General features: G+C 36.8%; 1 protein-coding gene across 2 annotated transcripts in view; it reads left to right on the top strand.

Annotated features, from left to right (window-relative positions):
- Window positions 1-18896, top strand: part of DOCK4 (dedicator of cytokinesis 4) — a 255398-nt gene that overhangs the window by 170687 nt on the left and 65815 nt on the right. For both annotated transcript variants that reach the window (XM_052789666.1, XM_052789665.1), the window contains exons 21-26: window positions 428-509; window positions 1557-1727; window positions 3188-3380; window positions 11050-11177; window positions 13364-13498; window positions 17912-18010. In XM_052789666.1, coding sequence (XP_052645626.1) covers window positions 428-509; window positions 1557-1727; window positions 3188-3380; window positions 11050-11177; window positions 13364-13498; window positions 17912-18010 — 808 coding nt within the window. The remainder of the gene's footprint in view (window positions 1-427; window positions 510-1556; window positions 1728-3187; window positions 3381-11049; window positions 11178-13363; window positions 13499-17911; window positions 18011-18896) is intronic.

Raw genomic sequence — 18896 nt, 5'->3', positions numbered from 1 at the left:
CTGTGTAAAGCAGTGCACTAATAAGTATCACTTACTCTGATGTACTCTCTGTATTTATTTGCTACCTAAACTTCTATTAGAACCAATGCAGCTTAATGAGACCGCAAACCACTGCATGGAATAGCAGGGGTAGTGCGTACTGGCAGGGACTCTTCTGGCTTAACTGATCTTGTGTATCCCTGTCAAAATCATTCTACTGCATATGTCATGCTGGTATTGTTTCCTGTTCATCAGAGACCTACTAGGTGGCTTTCAGCAGACTGAAAACTAAGTGTAGTATTGGGCCCGTAGTGATTAGTGGAATCTAGTCGTATATTTTTCAGTTTGTCAGTGTTTCTCATGTGACAGCTAATGGTTTGCATTTTATGTGCAAAGTTAACCCTTCTCCCACTTCTGTGTTGTAATACTTTCTGATGTGCAATTCTAGAGATCTTATAAAAGTACTGAAGTGGCATATTGATCGAGTCACCGAAGTGGAGCTGCACGAGCACATACAGGAAGTACTAAAGGTAATAAAAATCATCGAAGGCAATTATATATTTGAATGATGTATTCATACAGTACCAACAGGTTTAACTTGGGAAACAAAGCAGAGTATGTATAAAAGATGGAATGGTAGTACTAATTCTAGGGAGCTGCAGACTTTTTCAGTGCAGTCAGTTTATTCATCGTTCTCTTTTGTCACTAAGCTGATCAATGGAGCTTACTACCACTAGACTCTGGAGCTGTATGTTTCTTACTGAATGAGGATTTACATGAGTAGGAGTTAGATATAAGAAATCAAATACAGATTGCATTGATGGTATTAACATCTGTTACATAACTGAATCTAAATGGCAGACATACATGCTGACTTAATGGTTCAATCCTGACCCTGGGGAATTCTACTGAAAATGGTGGTTTTGGTTGCTCTTGCCCCGTTTTGTACCATCAACAGAGCACACCATGGAGTCAGGCTGAATTGTACAACACAATAATCCCATTTGGCAGTATTGTTTGGTGCTACAGTCTGGAAATAAAGTATCAACATGGTACCCTTCTGTGCTTTTCTATGCTGCTGTTTACTTAGGTGTCTTGCTAATAAGAAAGGGCTGTATTTTTCATTTATGTTCCAACGCTTAATTTTTTTTTTTATTATGTCGTTAACAGTTGACAGGAAGAGAGCTTTTAACAGGCAGAGATATTTCATGAACAGCTCAAAAGTTTGAGCCTATTTCTTATATTGGCCTTGTATGTTTATGCAATACATGTTTCTATAGCCAAAGACATGCAAGGGATGCGGGGGGCAGTGTTGAGATTTTGCAGTTTTCCATTTGTTAAATAAAACAAGTGTTCCCTGGTTTGTAGAGATTATGAAAGGCAAGGGAAGAGCATTTCTGAGTATGTGCTTTTGAAAAGTTGTTAGTGTTTCAATAGAAAAATTTGCCAAAATTAAATAGCATGGTGTCCTGTTTCAGACCCTTGTCATTATTTGAATGATGTAATCATTGTGTGTGTTCTATTTAGAGATAAGCTGGCTCGTTTTTATGAGTTATCTCTGATTTTGACATTTGTAGGCACAGGAATATATCTTTAAATATATAGTTCAGTCTCGAAGGTTATTCTCTATTGCCACTGGTGGACAAAATGAGGAGGAATTTCGCTGCTGTATTCAAGAGCTTCTTATGTCAGTACGTTTCTTCCTTTCCCAAGAAAGCAAAGGAGCTAGTGCTTTATCCCAACTACAAGTAAGTTTTCAAGCATGCCTTGCTTATTGCCACTTTCCACGTCCAATTAGAAAATGTATGCATGTCCTTACCTATATTCCCAGGAAAGAAAACGTGTTTTTGCTAGAGCAAAATGGTATTTTCAGCTCATCCTCTTACCTTTTGTCCTATAGTGGGAAATTGTTGTACCAGCAGCTTCTAAATATGCTTGGCATAGATAATCCTAAATCTAATATTTAATTTTGAATTATAATTATAATATTTATATTGCTGGATGCAAATAGTCATTTTTCTGTTTTGGGTGTTTTACAGCTTAGTTTAACCACATTGGCACTGAAGAATTTGAGCCATACAACAGACTATCCGAATTTGCATGCTTTACAGAAAACTTTTAAGTCTTAATGAACTGTATGTTTTAATACTCAGCTGGTATCTTTATTTCAGTTGAGACTACTAAAATTGACTAGTGTTGAAGCGCAGAGGCAAAACACACAGGAGACAGCTCTCTACATTAAGTGCCATAGATTTACCAACTTCTACAGCTCATAGATATACTGTCCTCCTCCCCTGTTTCTGTAACCAAAGGAGTTTAAGACCTGTTAAGAATTAGTAATTTCTTAAGCTCTGTAGAAAATTGTTCTTCCAAGAAAACAGCAAATCAGAGAGAACAGAGTACAGAGGTGGTTCTTCCATCTCATATCATGTAAGCAGGTGGAGTGAAAAGATAATAGCAAAATGATATAAACAACCACATTTGGAATTCTTCAGTATCTTTAACCTTGTACGTCATCTGTTCTGACACCAGTGTGAAGAAGGTCTGAGGTATGAGTAGCTTTTCTTAATCAGCAAGATTCGGTGAGGAAAAAAGGAATGTCAGTTCTCGCTTCCTTTCTTTGGCATTCCCCTCCTTTCTTTTCAGTGTTTTGCTTCCATATTCATTAAACTCACCAATGAATTTCTAACCTTATTTTAGGATTGTTGAAGTGAACCAAGACTGCCAGTGCTGTCTCACTCCAAAATAAAAATGTTCATTATTTGAAAAATGGAAGATACGGAGGTCGTTATATTATTTACCTTAAAACAAAGCAAACCAAAACAACTCCACTAAGATCTTTTTGTTCTGGTATCAGCTAGCTTCTGTTATCCTTTTAAAAATTTCCTCTTACACAGAGATTGTGAAGAATCTGTAAAGAATAAATATTTTTGTTCTAAGTTGAACTTTTTACTTTCACTTTGTCCTGGGAGAAATGAACAGTCGTTAGATAATGCTTAAAGGAAAACAGTCACAAGTGTAAGCCCATTAATGAATCTGCGGATATTTTGTCTGAAAATAAGGCCATTTTTAAAGCTACTAACTAAACTTGAAATGTAAAACCAGACATTTTTCTACAGTTACTTAAATTTCTATAGTTATTTAAATTTTATAAATGTCAAAACTATACTGCAATATCTGACTGTCCGTTTTTGCTCTTTTCCTCTAGGCTGTGTTTCTCAGCTCATTCCCATCGGTGTACTCTGAACTTTTGAAGCTCTTTGATGTAAGAGAAGTGGCAAATTTGGTTCACGATGCTCTGGGCAGCTTGCCAACAGTCATGCATGGGGATGAGTCCCTTCAAGCTGTTAAACTGCAGAGTATTGGGAAAACTGTAGAGAGTCACCTGTACACGAACCCAGGTAAGGTTACCCTGGGCTGTCTGCAGATGTGGAACTCAAATTGTGTGCTTGGTACACGGGCTAGCAGGTGCTGAAGGGAATAGCGTTGCTCAGAGTAGTGCTTCCTAAGGAACAATTCTTGAAGCACTGCTTTGTAAGAGCTGCTCGCTTCCAAGAATACAGTTGGTTAAATTTAGTGGTTTGTTTTTCAGAGGCAGAGACTCTTAAAATATAGTTTTATTTTGACCTACTGCTGGCAATATTTCTGTGAAGGAAGTTTGCCGTATATTTCTTAAGTAATTACAAAGGAAAAAGTTTTACTGAATTGATTTGGTTTTTTTCATTTTGTTTTCTCCTTTGGGGGCAGTTCAGCAAACAGATTGTCACTTATCCATTAAGTCTTATTTGTGTAACTCTTGCTAGTTCAGCACTTTCGATCCTCCATTTCTTAATGTAGCATAAAAAGGCTACACAAATGCAAGTGGCACTTGGTGCATAAATTATATAACAGCATAGTTATTTGCTTTGCACAGGAAAAAACTGCTGTACAGTGGTGAGCCTGACATTCTTTTTTTCTGTTCTAAGTGAAACCCATAGAAGCGACCAAATATTAAATTTGAGATGAACTAATTTCAAAAGAAAAGAATTAAAATAAAGAGATTTCACGATTTCTAATAAGTGTTAATTTACTCACCAAAAGTCCTCTTGAGAGCTGTTTGGGTATTGGCTGATGGAGTTCAGTAGAAACAGTAACTTTTACCATCTGAGGCAATCAAGATAAACACGTTACAATGATGAAGACTCTGCAAAACCCACCAGGATATGCCTAAATATTTTGAGATGCTGCAAAACAAAGGAAGAGATCTTAGAACATTTTTTTAAGTGCTTTCAGTGATTGTACTTTAAAAGTATGAGCTCAAAGAAATGGGTAAGAAGTAGTGGATCCTGGCTACTTGGCTTCATTTTGTTTGCAAAAACAGCTTACCCTTTCCCTTGTGAGCCTCTGCGGCGATCCCTTCCAGAACAGTTAGCTCTCCCTGCAGCTGATTGGTCAGACCTTTGATACTCTGCGTAGATGATGACATATTCATGGAGCAATCTTAAGGATGCTCTAACTTATGTTTTTCATTTTCCAAACTACTTAGGGACCAGGTAGCAGCATTTCCATTTTCCTCCCATTATCTCGGTTAGGTCAGCCTAACCACAAGATCCAAATGAATGAATGTAATTAAAGAGAGTTATTTAATGCCACGTAACGGGCTCTTGGGGACTTTCTCGGAACTGTAAATCTACTTTCAGCTGTATGACAATTGTTTTTCGTTTGCTTCCTTCTGTAAAAGTTTTAGTTTTTTATTCAAATCCAGTTTCATTATTAAGAAGTCATATGAGTTGGTTTGGCTATAAAAGCAATGAAAACTACATGTTAAATTTTACATGGAGTGCGGGTTATACGCAAATAGACTATAAACTTCGTAGACCACAGGGAAACGGATGTGAAAGACATCAGGCAGTAATATAAGCTCCCCGTGTCCATGATAGGAAGCTCAGGCAAACACTCGTACAGTATCATTTCAGTCATCATTAAGTTGAAGGGTCTTGTGGAGATCAGCATCTTGGTCTCTTTGCCCTTAATGTTTTCTCTCTTTAAAATATAAAGATATAAGTAGACTTTCCTTCAGTCAGTCCCTAGAAGGAAGTCCTTTTAAAATCCTCTTGAGAAAATAAATATTGCGCTAGACTATGTTAATGTACAGAGTAAACTGTACATCCTAATGTGAAGTTGAGGCTTGCTGCTGTGAAAATAACTGATTTCTGTCTCCCAGATGAAGATGATTAATGCGGCAAGCTGGGGAGCTAGCTATCACATTGGAACTAGGAAATAACTATTTATGCAAACAACTAAAAATGAGGAGGGCACTTCTTAGGTAACATTTTCTGTTATCTGGAGCTTGCTTGGAAACAAGTGAGAGTAGTTTAGGGTGGGAGTTTTACACATTTTGTGCTGCAAGGGCCTGAACAGCTAATACATTAGCTCCCACTGCTACAGTAATCAACTGATACTAAAGCTATGCTTTCACTAAAATTGGGAGATATATTTGGTATATTGTTGAAAAGAGAAACAACAGACATACAGAGGCTGATTTAAGGTGCCCAAGCACAGATGTTTAGTACAATATCAGATGTATTCGATGCATCTGGTCTCTGCCTGCCTCTCTAGGGGATGCAGGTTATAAATTGTGTTTACTGATCACGTGTGGATAGGATGTCTGAGATGGCTCTGTATTGAGGCTTTGGTATAGCTTGCTTAGAACCTTTTTCTATTTCAGTGAGTTTAAACTTCAGCTCTTCCTATAGGTAGCAACTACAGAGATGTTAAAAGGTGTCAACAGCAGTTATCTGCTTAGCTCCTGTGAAAATGTAGTGGGTGTTAAGGCCTTACTTTACTTCTATTTTTCCATATTTACTTCTGCATCTTTATAGTACACTACACTGGGTGTCTAAAAAGAAACAGATGACAGTTTTCCTGCTGATAAAGACTAGCAGTATTTTTTTTCCCTCTTGGCCTGTCTTCCAGTCTCCTGGTATTTTGGGTGTAACTCTTTGGATGCATCCCTGTTGATACTTGTAGAATGGCCAAATTGATGACCTACATATGCCTATACCCAGAAAATTTTCTACCTTTGTAATTTCTGATACAGCAGTACTCTAGTACTCTTGTTTGTTGTCTTTTTTTTTTGCATTAAATATTATTATAGCTTGCTTTGGGGAAGAGTTAAATCTGTTTTGCTGGGAAGAGTTAAGGCCAAGAACAGAGAAACATATCTTCAACCATGTCCTTCTTGACATGGTTAAACAGGAATTAGCAGAACACCAATAATTTTTTTTTCTCTAAGGGCACTACTTTGAGCTTGCAAATTCAATACCTATGAAAATGAGGTGTGTAAATGGAAAGTCTAGGTGTCTTTCTCCAAAGAGGATGAGTTTTCTTGGAGTCACTGCTGATCAAACACATCAATTACCAGAAGAGAGATTACATTAGTAGGTGAAGTCCTAAAAAAGAAAATCCCATATTGATAAAACCTGTATCAGCCCAGTTGCAATCTGTGGTGCAACTCTTTACCACATGAAGAATGTTCTTACCAGGCAAGAAACTTTGTATCTTCCCAAAATATGACCATTTGGACCTCTGCACAAGAGTAGCTGGGTAGGACTTTTCCTTTTAGTGAGGCAAACTGTTCAAAACAAATAGAGGAGTGGTTTAATTCTCTGACCATTTACACTACAGATGGTATATAGATATGATATCTATATTATGAAGCTAGTTGATTATGAAGCATCTGAGTCAGAGATGAATATCTGACACAATCAGTAAGAGTAATTTAATATCTCTGAACTGTCTCGCAGAAAGGACGTTGTTACATGTTAGACTTCCTATGGGAATGAAAAAGAAGTTGTTAGCATGTTCAGGAAAAGATACCATTAACTTATAAGGAGGTCTAGTTCTAGAAGCTAGGTATTATGATTTCCTTCTTATTCCATCATTTTTTTCAAAAGACTTTTTAATGAGACTTGTAAGATTTCTCAGTAATCACTGCAAGCTAACTGATTACTATAAAAATGCAAAAAGCCTATCATTGTTGAAATTGTTGATACAAATCCAGAATTAAATTTAGTTAAAATGCATTAAACTTCACATATTAACACAGATTTGAAAAAAAAAGTCAATGTTTTCAAAACATAAAGGTTTTTACACATTGATCCATAGTACTGCTTTCAAGTACTCCAGGATCTTTTTCAGATTAATTAGTATTTCTTAATTTGTCTTCCACAGCAATATATTATTCTTTGAAGTTGTTTGTGTATGTGTGCTTCTATACATACCTGTGGGGGGATGTATGTATGTATATTGCATACAAAAATTCAGCCTTTATTAGTACCTCTGTAGTGGAGAGCAGAAAATATTTTGCAAAAGCTTTGCATCTGGGGCTCTTTTTTAGGCCAAGGGAGGACTTTCTCAGCCATACCTGTATTTTCCTTCTGCACTAAGGGCAATTTTTTTCTTTCAGCTGAAAACAGTTCCACATAAAAGTTTTGAAACTGACTGTTCTGAGAACAGTGACATGTCCATGCAGTCACAGAGCAGGCATATGTGTTTGGTTTTGGAATCGCAGTGATAACTGTGTGTTTGGCTTAAGCATTTTCTTCTCCTGCCACCCTCAAGTCCAGTGGTTCTTCCAAACAAGGAGGTGTAAATTGAATAGGTCCACATAAAACTATCAAAACCAGGAGGAACTTTCTTGTTTCTCACTGTTCAAGGAGAATGCCGTTTGTTTGTTTAAAATGTTCAATTACACTACTTCTTTTTCCAAGCAGGCTGAAGTTTTGACCTTCTGTTCAGATATAGTAATTGAAATGAATATCATCTTTCTGAAATTAATCTTTAAAATACACTAGAATAAAGGAATTTTGTATGTCTGTGCAGGTGCTTTACCACTAACTGAAAAGCAAGGGGGAAAGTTGTGCTGTGGGTTAAATATTAAATGATAATGTAGCTTGTGTAGGAAAGTCACAAGGATTGCCCAAAGTAGTCTCTCTTTCTAATTATGCCGACCGTGTACTTGAAAAGCTCTATGTCATGATTTTTTTCCTCCCTTTCTGTAAAATATTTGTAAAGGGCAAGTATTAGTATTTTAAACAGTCAGCTAATTTGGCTTCCTGCACTGAAGAAAAATTAGGACAGTGACTGATTGCTAAGGGTTCTGATTATTGCAGCATTCCTTGCAGTCGTTAATTTTTCTATGTACAGTGGCTGACATTGCAGCTGACAATTTTTAAGAAAAAGAGTAACCCGAGACAAATGTTGTACACTATGTTCTCCAAACTTTCTCACATAGTCCTTGGTTTGGCTCAAAGGTGAATATGCCAGCTCTCCTCTTCTGTAATACCACTACATCTCTCCACGTGAACAGGTCAAGACAGAGAGGTATTTAGATTATGGGCTTATGAGGAATATATCTAAAGCCATGTTATATGTGATGTTTAATTCAGTGACTGGCACTGTTCCCTCCCATGCATAGTTGCAAGTCATTGTAAGATGCTTTTTGCTATCTGTTTGGTCTCGGTAAAGCAAAGTTCATGATAATTTTATGGAGCTTTTGCAAAAATGAGATACTTGAAGCAGTTGAATGAGGATGCTCAGTTTTGCCTGAGATGCTTCAGACTATATCGTATATAAAGAGCTGGCTGTTTACAAGTCAAGTGTTGCTACAGGTAGATTCTAAGGTCTTCAAAATGGCGTTCATAATGCTGTACTTAGACATAAGCAGTGCACAGTGTAGTGGGCACCTCAGAAAAGGTACCAAATCCTGTGTGTGGTCCTCAGGAAGCTGCCTAGAGTTAACCAAGAAGAAACACCTTGGCACAGGGCTGCTCCTGTTTTCTCCTCACCTTCTGAGCTGAGGGATTTGAGTGGTCACTGCAAGAGAGGACCTGCTGTTCTCAGAGGGCCTATGGCCCAAAGGGTAAGGCTCGCACCAGTAACGTGTGAAAGAGCTCCTGTAACTGCTCGGTGACAGTTGCGGAGTTGAGTAGTGGTTGGAGCATTTGTCTGGGAATGGCAGGCCAGGTTGAGTGCTCCATCAGCCTGGATTCACCTTCTTCCTATCACCCGCCAACCAGGAGAGGACCCCAACCGCAGAGCCACAGGCTGGTTTACACAGTGAACCCTTTGTCTCTTCTCTTGAAGAAGGGTTACCAGCTGGTCAAGAATTCAATATGTGTAAGGCCTAACGGAAGGCAGGGAAAAGGAGCCATCCTCTGTAATCCAGAGTTTAGGTCTTTTTTATAGGAATGGAGAGTCCTGCTTTTTCGCTTCAGCTGAAGGCATTAGCTCTGTTTTTTCATCTATCAGTAATCAATAAGCAGATTTAGCAGTGGAGGTCAGAAGCTGACACTTTCCTAACCACAAGTTGGCACATTAGCCATCTTCCTGCCTGCTTTCCTTTTGACCATATAGGTCTTGCAGTGGATCTTGCTGTGCACACTTGACATCTCAGACTACCTGGGGCAACGCTTTTTCTGAGCTTCTGGTTTTTAGGTAGACGAGAAGAAAATGCCTTACTGGTTTGGTCTAGAGGCTTCCGCCCAGCTGCAGTTCTACAGGCAGATATGAACTTTCAGGCCAGTCCTGATGAAAACCTACTGAGGCACTTGCAGAAGCAAGTGGTCACTGGATAGAGGCTATTTGTTTCTCAGTTTGGGGTTTCAGTACCACTGGTTTTAGATTCATTGATGGCCTTCTGCCTATTGCCATACAGTCTTTGTTTATATTTTTCTTCAGTAGGAAGATATAGCGGAACACCTGAATAAATAATAAGTATGAAACACCCATTTAAAAAGAGCTGGCAAGCTTTTTTTTGAAAACAAGAATATACTTAAATAATGTGTACAAATCAACTTGTCTATATGATTTTTCTTGTGTTATACAGATAACTAGACAGTGAAAACAAGGGAATAATAGAGAAAAACAAGATTAGTGCTGTATTTCTGTGAGTGAAAGAAGCATTCAACAAATAAAATCTCAGAATAAATCTATCTTTTTCTCCCTCATGGAAAAAACAGAGGAAATATGTGAGGGGAAAGATGTGTTTATAGAAAAACTAATCCACGAACAGTACCCGGTTTGCAAAATGATTTTAAAGGAGTAATTTTTCCAGCTAGATAAACTCAACTTTGAGGAAATAATTACATCAATGAACAAAGGAACCGAGTAGATGAGTATATTTAGATAATGTAGCATATAATCATCATTGAAATCTTAATAGAGGAAATGATTCAAGTACATTTCTATGAGAACATCATTTCTCAATTATGGAAAAGGTCTAAAAACAACAACAAAATGAAAACAGGTAGCACCCATTCCATTTATCAAATAGGTGTTTAATGTCCTATCACAAAGTGTAACTATCACTATTAGGCCTCTTCCCATTTAACATTGTCTTTAATTATAAGATAAAGAAGCAAGAAAAAGTAGCATGTTAATGAAGTTCTTGCATAATTTTGAGAGAATTCAGGACTGAAAATAGCACCAAAGAGCTGGGTTTAGAAAATGAAATAGAGGACAGACAAGCCATTTTATGTAGACACCAGTAGTCTAAATTGCTCATACTCAGTAGGTGTGAGGAATCTGGAAAAGTGAAAATCCTGAAAGAAATCTGAAAGTACTGCTTGTCTGTAAAGTAGAACTGGTTCGTAGAATAACATAAGTTCAGGATGAAGCCTGTTGTGATGTTGGCTTGCAAAGGGATCCCGTTCGATGGCAGGGAACACTAGAGCATAATTTCACATTATTTTGAATACAAGTGTTACTGTGGTGGTAAGTTTTTTTTGCATGACAGTTCAATACATACTTAGAATTTTCTGTTATATATAGTAATATTCCACACAGTGGTATTTTTCTTCATCCATGATATGACATACTGACTTTCAGCATATTGTTTATTCTTCAAATATTTGCTTTAGGATATTATGATTATGAAGTAAAAGCTTGTGCTTATCAAAAATGTTGGTTAAAGCAAGTAAAAGCTTCTGCTTATCAGAAATACTGTTTTGGACTGAAGACTTGTTTTTTGTCTGTATTAAAATTAAATGATTCTATGAGAAGTTCCTACTCATTTTTCATTTTTTCCAGATTCTCGATACATTCTTCTTCCGGTAGTTTTACATCATCTCCACATGCATTTACAAGAGCAGAAGGACCTTATAATGTGTGCACGTATCCTTAGCAACATATTTTGCCTCATCAAGAAGAACAGCTCAGTGAGTAAACACCATGTCATATCCACAAGGTGTTGAACTTCTTTATGTGGCTCAATGACATTTAATGACACAAACTGGACCTTGACCAAGGGCATTTAAAGAGTCCTCTGTGTAATGATTCTGCATAAATGTCATTTTGATTTCTCATGAGCCTTTTCTTCCCATGCAAGAATATTTAATTGTAGTGCATAGTGTTGTGTCAAGCTTTGACTGTTTTTGAGTGTTGCGTTGGACAGAAATAAATGTCCACTTTCTTTTAGAGGCACTTTCTGTTGCGGGCTGTTTAGTCGTAGGGGGCATGGGTGTGATATAGGTAAATAGATTGATATGAGTATTGCAAAGGGGGTTGCATTTGGTTGTTGATAAACTTTGTGGCTAATTTTTGATGTTTGTGTTTGCAAATTCATCTGTGAAAGCTGCATATGAGAGCTAGCTTAGATAGGTGTATTGCAAATATGAAGATGATGATAAGTTCTGACAGGCAAAGGGATATAAGGCAATTAAAAACAAATATTGCCTGTAGTTAGTGCAGTACATGCATATCAAGGCCAGCACGCATTACGTTGTAATGCATTAGTGGGAACTGTTTTATGTGTTTCTTTGTTTCATACCACTGTCAGCAATTAAAGTTGCTCCATCAGTGATTTGAATTGGATGCAGCTTGCAACTTTGGTACTGTAACAACATTTTCATTGCCGTTGCTCCTGGATTAGTATAATACCTCATGACAAGATGAAGTAATAAATGATAAAGCATAGCTCTGGTTTTAGCTTGGGAGAAAGGCTTACATGTCTGGTCTTAATTTCAGGAGATCTTTCATTTGGAGTCACCAAGCCAGAGATGCGCACAATAACAAGAGGATGTCTACATAAAACTCTCTCTGATGTTCAGGATATGCAGTTACTATTTTTAGTAATCTTTGACTCATTGGGAGTATTAACAACTTGGTGACTTTGATACGATTTTTGTGGATCAGTTCAGAACTTTATTCCTTATATGGTAATCAAGATAATTTAGAAGTTGAGGGAACAAGTGAATTTGCAGTCAGGGAGCTTTGAAAATTAAGGTTGTTGGCCATTCTAATAGTAGGTTCTGCATGAGTCCTCACGGTTGATACAGTTCCTAAATACACTGTATACTGTCTGCCTTCATAAGAGCAAAGTTAACAGTTGTTTGATACTAGACGAAGTGACAGAGAACACGGCCATGACACTAGACTCATCTTGAGCCCCAAACAGGAATTTTGAGCTTTGTTACAAGTCATATGCTTTGGGTGTGTAGGAAGAAAAAAAAAAAAAAAAAAAAGAAAAAAGAAATTCACTCCTACACCTCGATGTCAGCAAAGTTGAATGATCTGTTTGTCAGCTGAGTTTTAGTTTGGTTGTGTGCATTTGATTATGAAGTATTTCTGCAAAGAAATGCCATCTTAAATCACTCAGATTTATCAGTGGATAAAATCACTCAGATTAAGGTGGTGGTGTCTGCTGCAGTGGAGACAGAAAACATTCTTGAAGCAGGGAAAACATATTTCCATCTAAATTAAAAAGGAAAAGTAACTACAACTTGACTTCATCAAGTGTTTTCATGCGTGCAATTAAGGTATTCATGGTCTCTTTTGGTGGCGAACACTTTGGTTCCTTTGTACTGATATTGCGTGCAAGCAGTTGTAGTCTTACATAAATGACTAATTTGTTTGTGCTACTCAGTTGATGGGAAGCAATGTAGCTGGTCCTTACTGCTGAAGCAGGTCTTGAAGGTTAAGCACCATCTGCTTGTTTCTGGTGATAGTTTCAAAGTGTGAAAACAGAATTCTTTCTGGAATTTAAGCCTCTCTTGGCAATTTCCCCAGAAAATATATGGGCATTACCTATTAAAATCTTGCCCGAAAAGTTCTCGTATATTATTTCCTGCTTTCTTCTAAACTTTAATTGAAAATAGAGCTATGCTTACATATTCAAAGTAATCCCCGTAACTGTCCTCTGTATTTCAGTACAATGTAATTAATGGAAAACTGTTAGAAAAAAATCAATAGGATTAAACAATATCTTAATTAGAGAATAGTCTTTGTTTCTTAAATGTACCATTCATGGTAAAACTATAATTTGTTTCTAAAATGACATCAAAGGAAATACGCCTGTGGTCATCTTTCTATTTTAAAATCTTAAATGTTTTATTTATTATTTCAGGAAAAATCTGTCCTAGAAGAAATTGATGTGATTGTAAACAGCCTGCTCGATATTCTGTTACGGACCATACTAGAGATCACCAGCCGACCACAACCATCAGGCTCTGCTATGCGCCTCCAGTTTCAAGATGTGACTGTAAGTTTCTTATAATGAAATAGCTCACAATTGTCACTGGTTGGACTAGTAGATTTGTGACAATATTGTCTTTATATTGTAATTCACAGTGTTAAGATTTTGTGTATAAAACAGAGAATGAGGAGAACAAAGAAAACTTTTCTTTCATTTTATTAATTTTCAGTGGAAATAGTAATTTTTTTTCATTAAATTTATTTATAAATTGTGATTAAAAAAACAAACCCAAAAGATAAAATTTCTTTTGAGATTGTTTCAGGTCAATACATATTTCATTGTTTCTTTTGTTGACAAATTTAATAGCTTTCTGAAACTCTCTTTTAAGTTTGAATTCCTGAAAATGGAAGAGTATCAATCTATAACATTTTACTTCCTAAAATGCATACATTTTTACATGATGAAACAGCTCTAAAAATGCCTGCAGAATCTGTGATGTTAACTTGTACAAATCCAAATTTATTAATTGAAAGGCATTTTGTTGTTCTCTGGGCTGAGCATTTGAGCTTCATTTCTGTCACATGAAGTAGAGCGCAGAGGATGGATCTAGATTAACAAATGATATTTTGGTCAACCTCCTATAACAACTCATGCAAATTAGAAGATTGAAATGCAGGTGTTTACAGAAAAGCCTGTGATGAGCATTGACGAAACAAAATAAAGTGTTATTTTGCTTTGTTTTCAGCAAGGTTCCCAGTTTGCTTTTGAAGGGCAAATCAGTTCTAACATAGCAAGGGATATGGCCCCAATATGAGGTGAGGGGGTAACATTTTGTGCAGAGAACATGCTATGCTGTGTGATTTACCATCTCATTATAACTTAATTAATTGCGTAATTTTTACACTGTAACAGTTTTCATTAATGAATAGATGGTTGTTTTTCAAACCAGAATTTCCTCTGAGATCAAACATTTCAAAAGCATTTAATAGCTGTGGAAGAAATGTGTTGTTGGCTTTTTTGTTTGTTTTACTTTATCCCACAGAGAACAAACATTATATGAAGTGTTTTATGGAGCTGACCAAGCTCTGTAATAAGATAACACCATGCTTTAATCACTGTGGTTCAGCAGGAGTATACATCTAAGAGTTTGGGGTTATTTTCGTTAAATTACAAAATTACAAACGTATGCTGTGTGGCATATCAGGCCATCACAAGAAAATGTAAGCCGAAGTAAGGGTTGTAGTATTAGACTGTTAGTGTAGGAAAACTCTGAGCTTATTGGTTTCTTCTGAGATACCCACTTGCTTGCAGATTAAGTTTTCATAAAACACCATGACAGCCTAATTATTTCACACCATCAAAAAATTAGACTCTGAAAGTGCTTTCAAGTTGCAAAATTTTCTTTTTATGCATCAGAAAAGCCATGTCATTGTCACCACAGGCTCTCAAAGAATACGTAATGTGGAAGTGACTCACAGCACAGCATAAGGCAATTATATACATTTATGTAGAAACATCATGCAGTATGGGCTTATGGCAACACACGGAGCCAGATTCTTGGAACTATTTGTAGAGCAAGTATGATAAAGTACTCAATGTGAGTACAGCAGTAGAGTCTGTTCCAGTACGTTACCATTATTCCAAGCTGCATATATCATAAAATATTCTTTGTGAGGTGTTATCATGGCAGCACACTGGATAAAATTCTGTCATACTTTTGCATCAGGTTTAGTCTTCCTTGTGGAAGTAGTCCCAAACTCAACTCAATGTGATCTTCTAGGCCCACGTGTCACTGTTTTTATGCACAAAGCAGCAGCATAAAATCAGGCAGCATCAGGCTGTGTGCTGCCATGGCTGCACCATTTCTTTTATCTCAAGTGGTTTTGATAACTTGGTACCATTTCAATTTGCAGTGAAGAATCTTGTTAGATGGTAACCTGCAAGATGGATGTGATGCTTTAAACTGAGCGCAAAGACAACATGTCTTTGTGGTGTCACTGTTACAGATGTTGCACTAAGAAATGTTGAATTTAATGCAATGGTGAAAGTGAAAGTTCTGCTTTAGGATGTCGGTGATTTAGACCTTTAGATTTCCTTAAGAAAAATGCGTTTGCATATAAAGAGCAGAAAGCAATCCAATTAAAGAAAACCTTCATTGATTTCAGATCTTGGAAGTTCAGTCCCGCAGAACCTAAATGAATTGCAATTTAATTGTGAGGTTCATGTATATTAATAATTGTGATCCTTAAATAAGACAAAAATCTACCTAAGTGAATTGGATATACTGCTTGGCTTGACTTACGACACTAAAATTGGATCCTAAATGTTTTTTATCAAGGTCGTTATGTGTGTGGAGTTTGCTTTCGTGCAAGTTTTGCAAGTTAGTCTGTGGCTAACACTGACAGAAATCTTACAGCATATGTTTTTATGTTGAGTTCAACAAACGCAGCTGAATGTTCATTGTTATTTTAAAAACCATCTGCCTCTGTAGCTACCTACATTTGAATTAAAAGCTCAAATTTAGAAGTCAGTTAACAATTAGCTAAAGCTGGTACCCTTTTAAAACTAACCTGTCTGTCAACTATAATAGTACAGCTTTCTAAAATAGATTGTGATTTTTAATATACTACTATAAGTCAAAGTAAATGTGGGAACATAGAAGGAAGGTGTCTAGAAAGGACTGCTTAAAATGCTTAAGTAAGAAAGAAGGGAAGTATTCAAAAGGCTCATACCCAGATTTTGTCACTCAAGCTAGCAATCAGGTAAGCTTACACCCTTATTTATTTACTCTGCTTATTTTGGCTAATTAGCCAAATCTGAGTGGTCTCAGATTCTATAACTGGAATAAAAGTCTTCAAAAATTATGCCTATTTAGATGAACCTACATTATACTACATGACCTGATAAAATCGTATTGAGGCTAGATATAATGAAACTAAAAATATTTTAAAAAAATGATAAAAGACCAAAGTCTTTTGGAAGAGAACCTGATAGGATTGGAAATAAATTTTCAGATATTTGCAAGATAGCAGCTGTGACCTTGATGGTTATGCCCAGAGCATGAAGATTAAGAGACTTTGTAGCCTTAGGATATTGTTTTGAGAATGCTATGTTCACTGTAAAAAACAATGGGTTTATAGGGAGGTAATTAATTTGGGATCATTACTTCAGTGTAGAATCTTATGATGGGCAAGACAATTCCTATTTTATCACCCTGTTGCCAGTGAAAGCCATCACCTCACACACCACCAAACATACAAGGTATAATCACAAGTGAATTAGGCCTTCCAATGTAAAATCTGGAACAGCTACTCCTGTGAAAACATACTCCTTTTTTTAATCTTATTTTCTGTTTTTGATGAAAGATGGGGAAAAAAATCATCCCAAAATTTGACTTGACAAACTAATGAAAGACACCATTTGAAAGTACTGTTATCATACCTGTCTGTTCTCCCAGTCTTATTCCCTATTCCTGGTAGATAGAGGCCAGAAGTGTATTTCCCGTTTTTTAACAAGCTTGTAAGATTTCAGAATTGTTCTTTTTAAGCACTGGGATGCAATCCAGACCTTTCACTCTTTCCTGTCTTCATCCATTCTGCAGTTGGACCAGATTGATACCATTCAGTGTTTCTTCCCAGTTCAAAAGTGAACAAGCAAACGGGAAAGGGGGAGAGGGAGAACCTATTCCTTCCCATAACATCTTGTTCATTTGATCGCTCACTGGAGATACCCAGTGCTGTTCTCTGCTCTTTTGTTCCTGAACCCCGTGCTGTTTGAAGGACAGCCTGGTGAATGTGCATCAGTAGAGTCAGTGGGGAATCTGCGTAGCAGTCCAGTAAGTCCCTCATCTACCTCCCGGAGCATACCTTTTCTGGAGTCTAGGCCATGGTGAAGTGTGAATCCAGGAGTCGGCACTGTGGGAGAGAGTGGTCATGCCCCACTTCTGATCAAAACATTTTCAAAGTTTGTTCAGTCCTATAAAGGAGTTTTCTTTTTGACAAATACCGGTTTTGTGATGAAAAAATGTTTTGAAAAATTCCCAGCTAACTCCATTAATTTCTTCCCTAAAGGAAAACAATAGCATTCTTCCCAGAGCTGCTGCAAAATATTTTTGTTTCTATTTGTTTCAAAACTGAGTTGACTAAGAGGGTTGTAATTTTAGCAATCTAAACAATCTGTTTAAAAACAGATACAAGGGAAACGAATCACAAATCAAAGTTTTACTGGTTTAGCCCTTCTGGAACTATTTCAAATAGATTTTGCTAAGCAAGTAAACTGCATTTGGGGAAAAAAATTCTTTAAACGGGAAGGAAGTTCATAGCTAAATTAATGTATTTTCACAAAATATGGAGTCTAAGCCTAATTGTAGATTAATTTCCCTTGCTTTTGTTAATTATTTTTAAGTGCTTATAATATGACAGTTTAAGCTCAGAAGACATTATAACCTATAATATTTCTATTATTGGCTTATCTGAACAGGGGGAATTTGTCTCCTGTTTGTTGTCACTCTTGCGACAAATGACTGATAGACATTATCAACAGCTTCTTGATAGCTTCAACACAAAGGATGATCTGAGGGTAAGTATCAGAATTGTCTTTCCACTTGTTCAGGTCTCTTTATATTTCTCTTTTTGATCTATCTCCCTTTAAGATATTCCTGTGCTTTGATGAAACACTTCAGTATTTACATGCAATCTGTTTTTCAGATTAGCTAACTTTTGCACAAGCTTTCTTGTGTACTCAGGTCCACTCTTACAGTGGGACTAGGATTCTGCTGCTCCTACAATGACAGCAAATAGAATAGGGATGAGGGGGACTATATAATTGCTTTAAAGCCATAAACTTAGCCTCCAAGCCTGTTTTAAAGATGTGTCAATGTAAGGTTAAACAGTTTTCTGCTTGATTCTTCCTGTCAGGCAGTTGGGGGGGGGGGTTGTTTATTATATTTGTTTATTTATTCATTAAATTATGTATGGCAATGGCAAACATGCAGCTTGAGAAATGCATATCCAACTAACTCTCCATTTTTCTTTACTGTGCAGCAAGTCCATTGGCAGGAGGACCTGTCAGACTTGTAATGTCTGTCTGCCCACTTTGATCATGAGAGAGAGTAGCTGCAGAGCTCTTCCAGGGCAGCTTCTACCAATTTAATTGATGGAGTTACCGGGTTCATGGATATGCAGCATTTTTTTTATTCCTTTTTGGAGGAGGGGGGTGGATTTAAAAAAAAAAAAAAAAAGTTAAGATTTCCTGCATAAAGATATACACTAAGACTTCCATTCTGCTAGACCCTGAAAAACTTATATAGTACCAAATCTGATACACACAAGAAATATTGAGTAATCACTTCTGTCCATTATTCAACCAGTCATCCTAGACAGGAGAGTAATCATGTCCTACTGTGATAGTATATTTTTAGACGTTAGTCTTAAATTACCATTTCATAAACTGAAGTACTGCCTGG

This window comes from Harpia harpyja, chromosome 6 (genome assembly GCF_026419915.1).
Source record: "Harpia harpyja isolate bHarHar1 chromosome 6, bHarHar1 primary haplotype, whole genome shotgun sequence".
NCBI classification, from domain to species: domain Eukaryota; kingdom Metazoa; phylum Chordata; class Aves; order Accipitriformes; family Accipitridae; genus Harpia; species Harpia harpyja.
The sequence above is the reverse complement of the archived record's forward strand: the minus strand, read 5'-3'. Positions and strand labels throughout refer to the sequence as shown.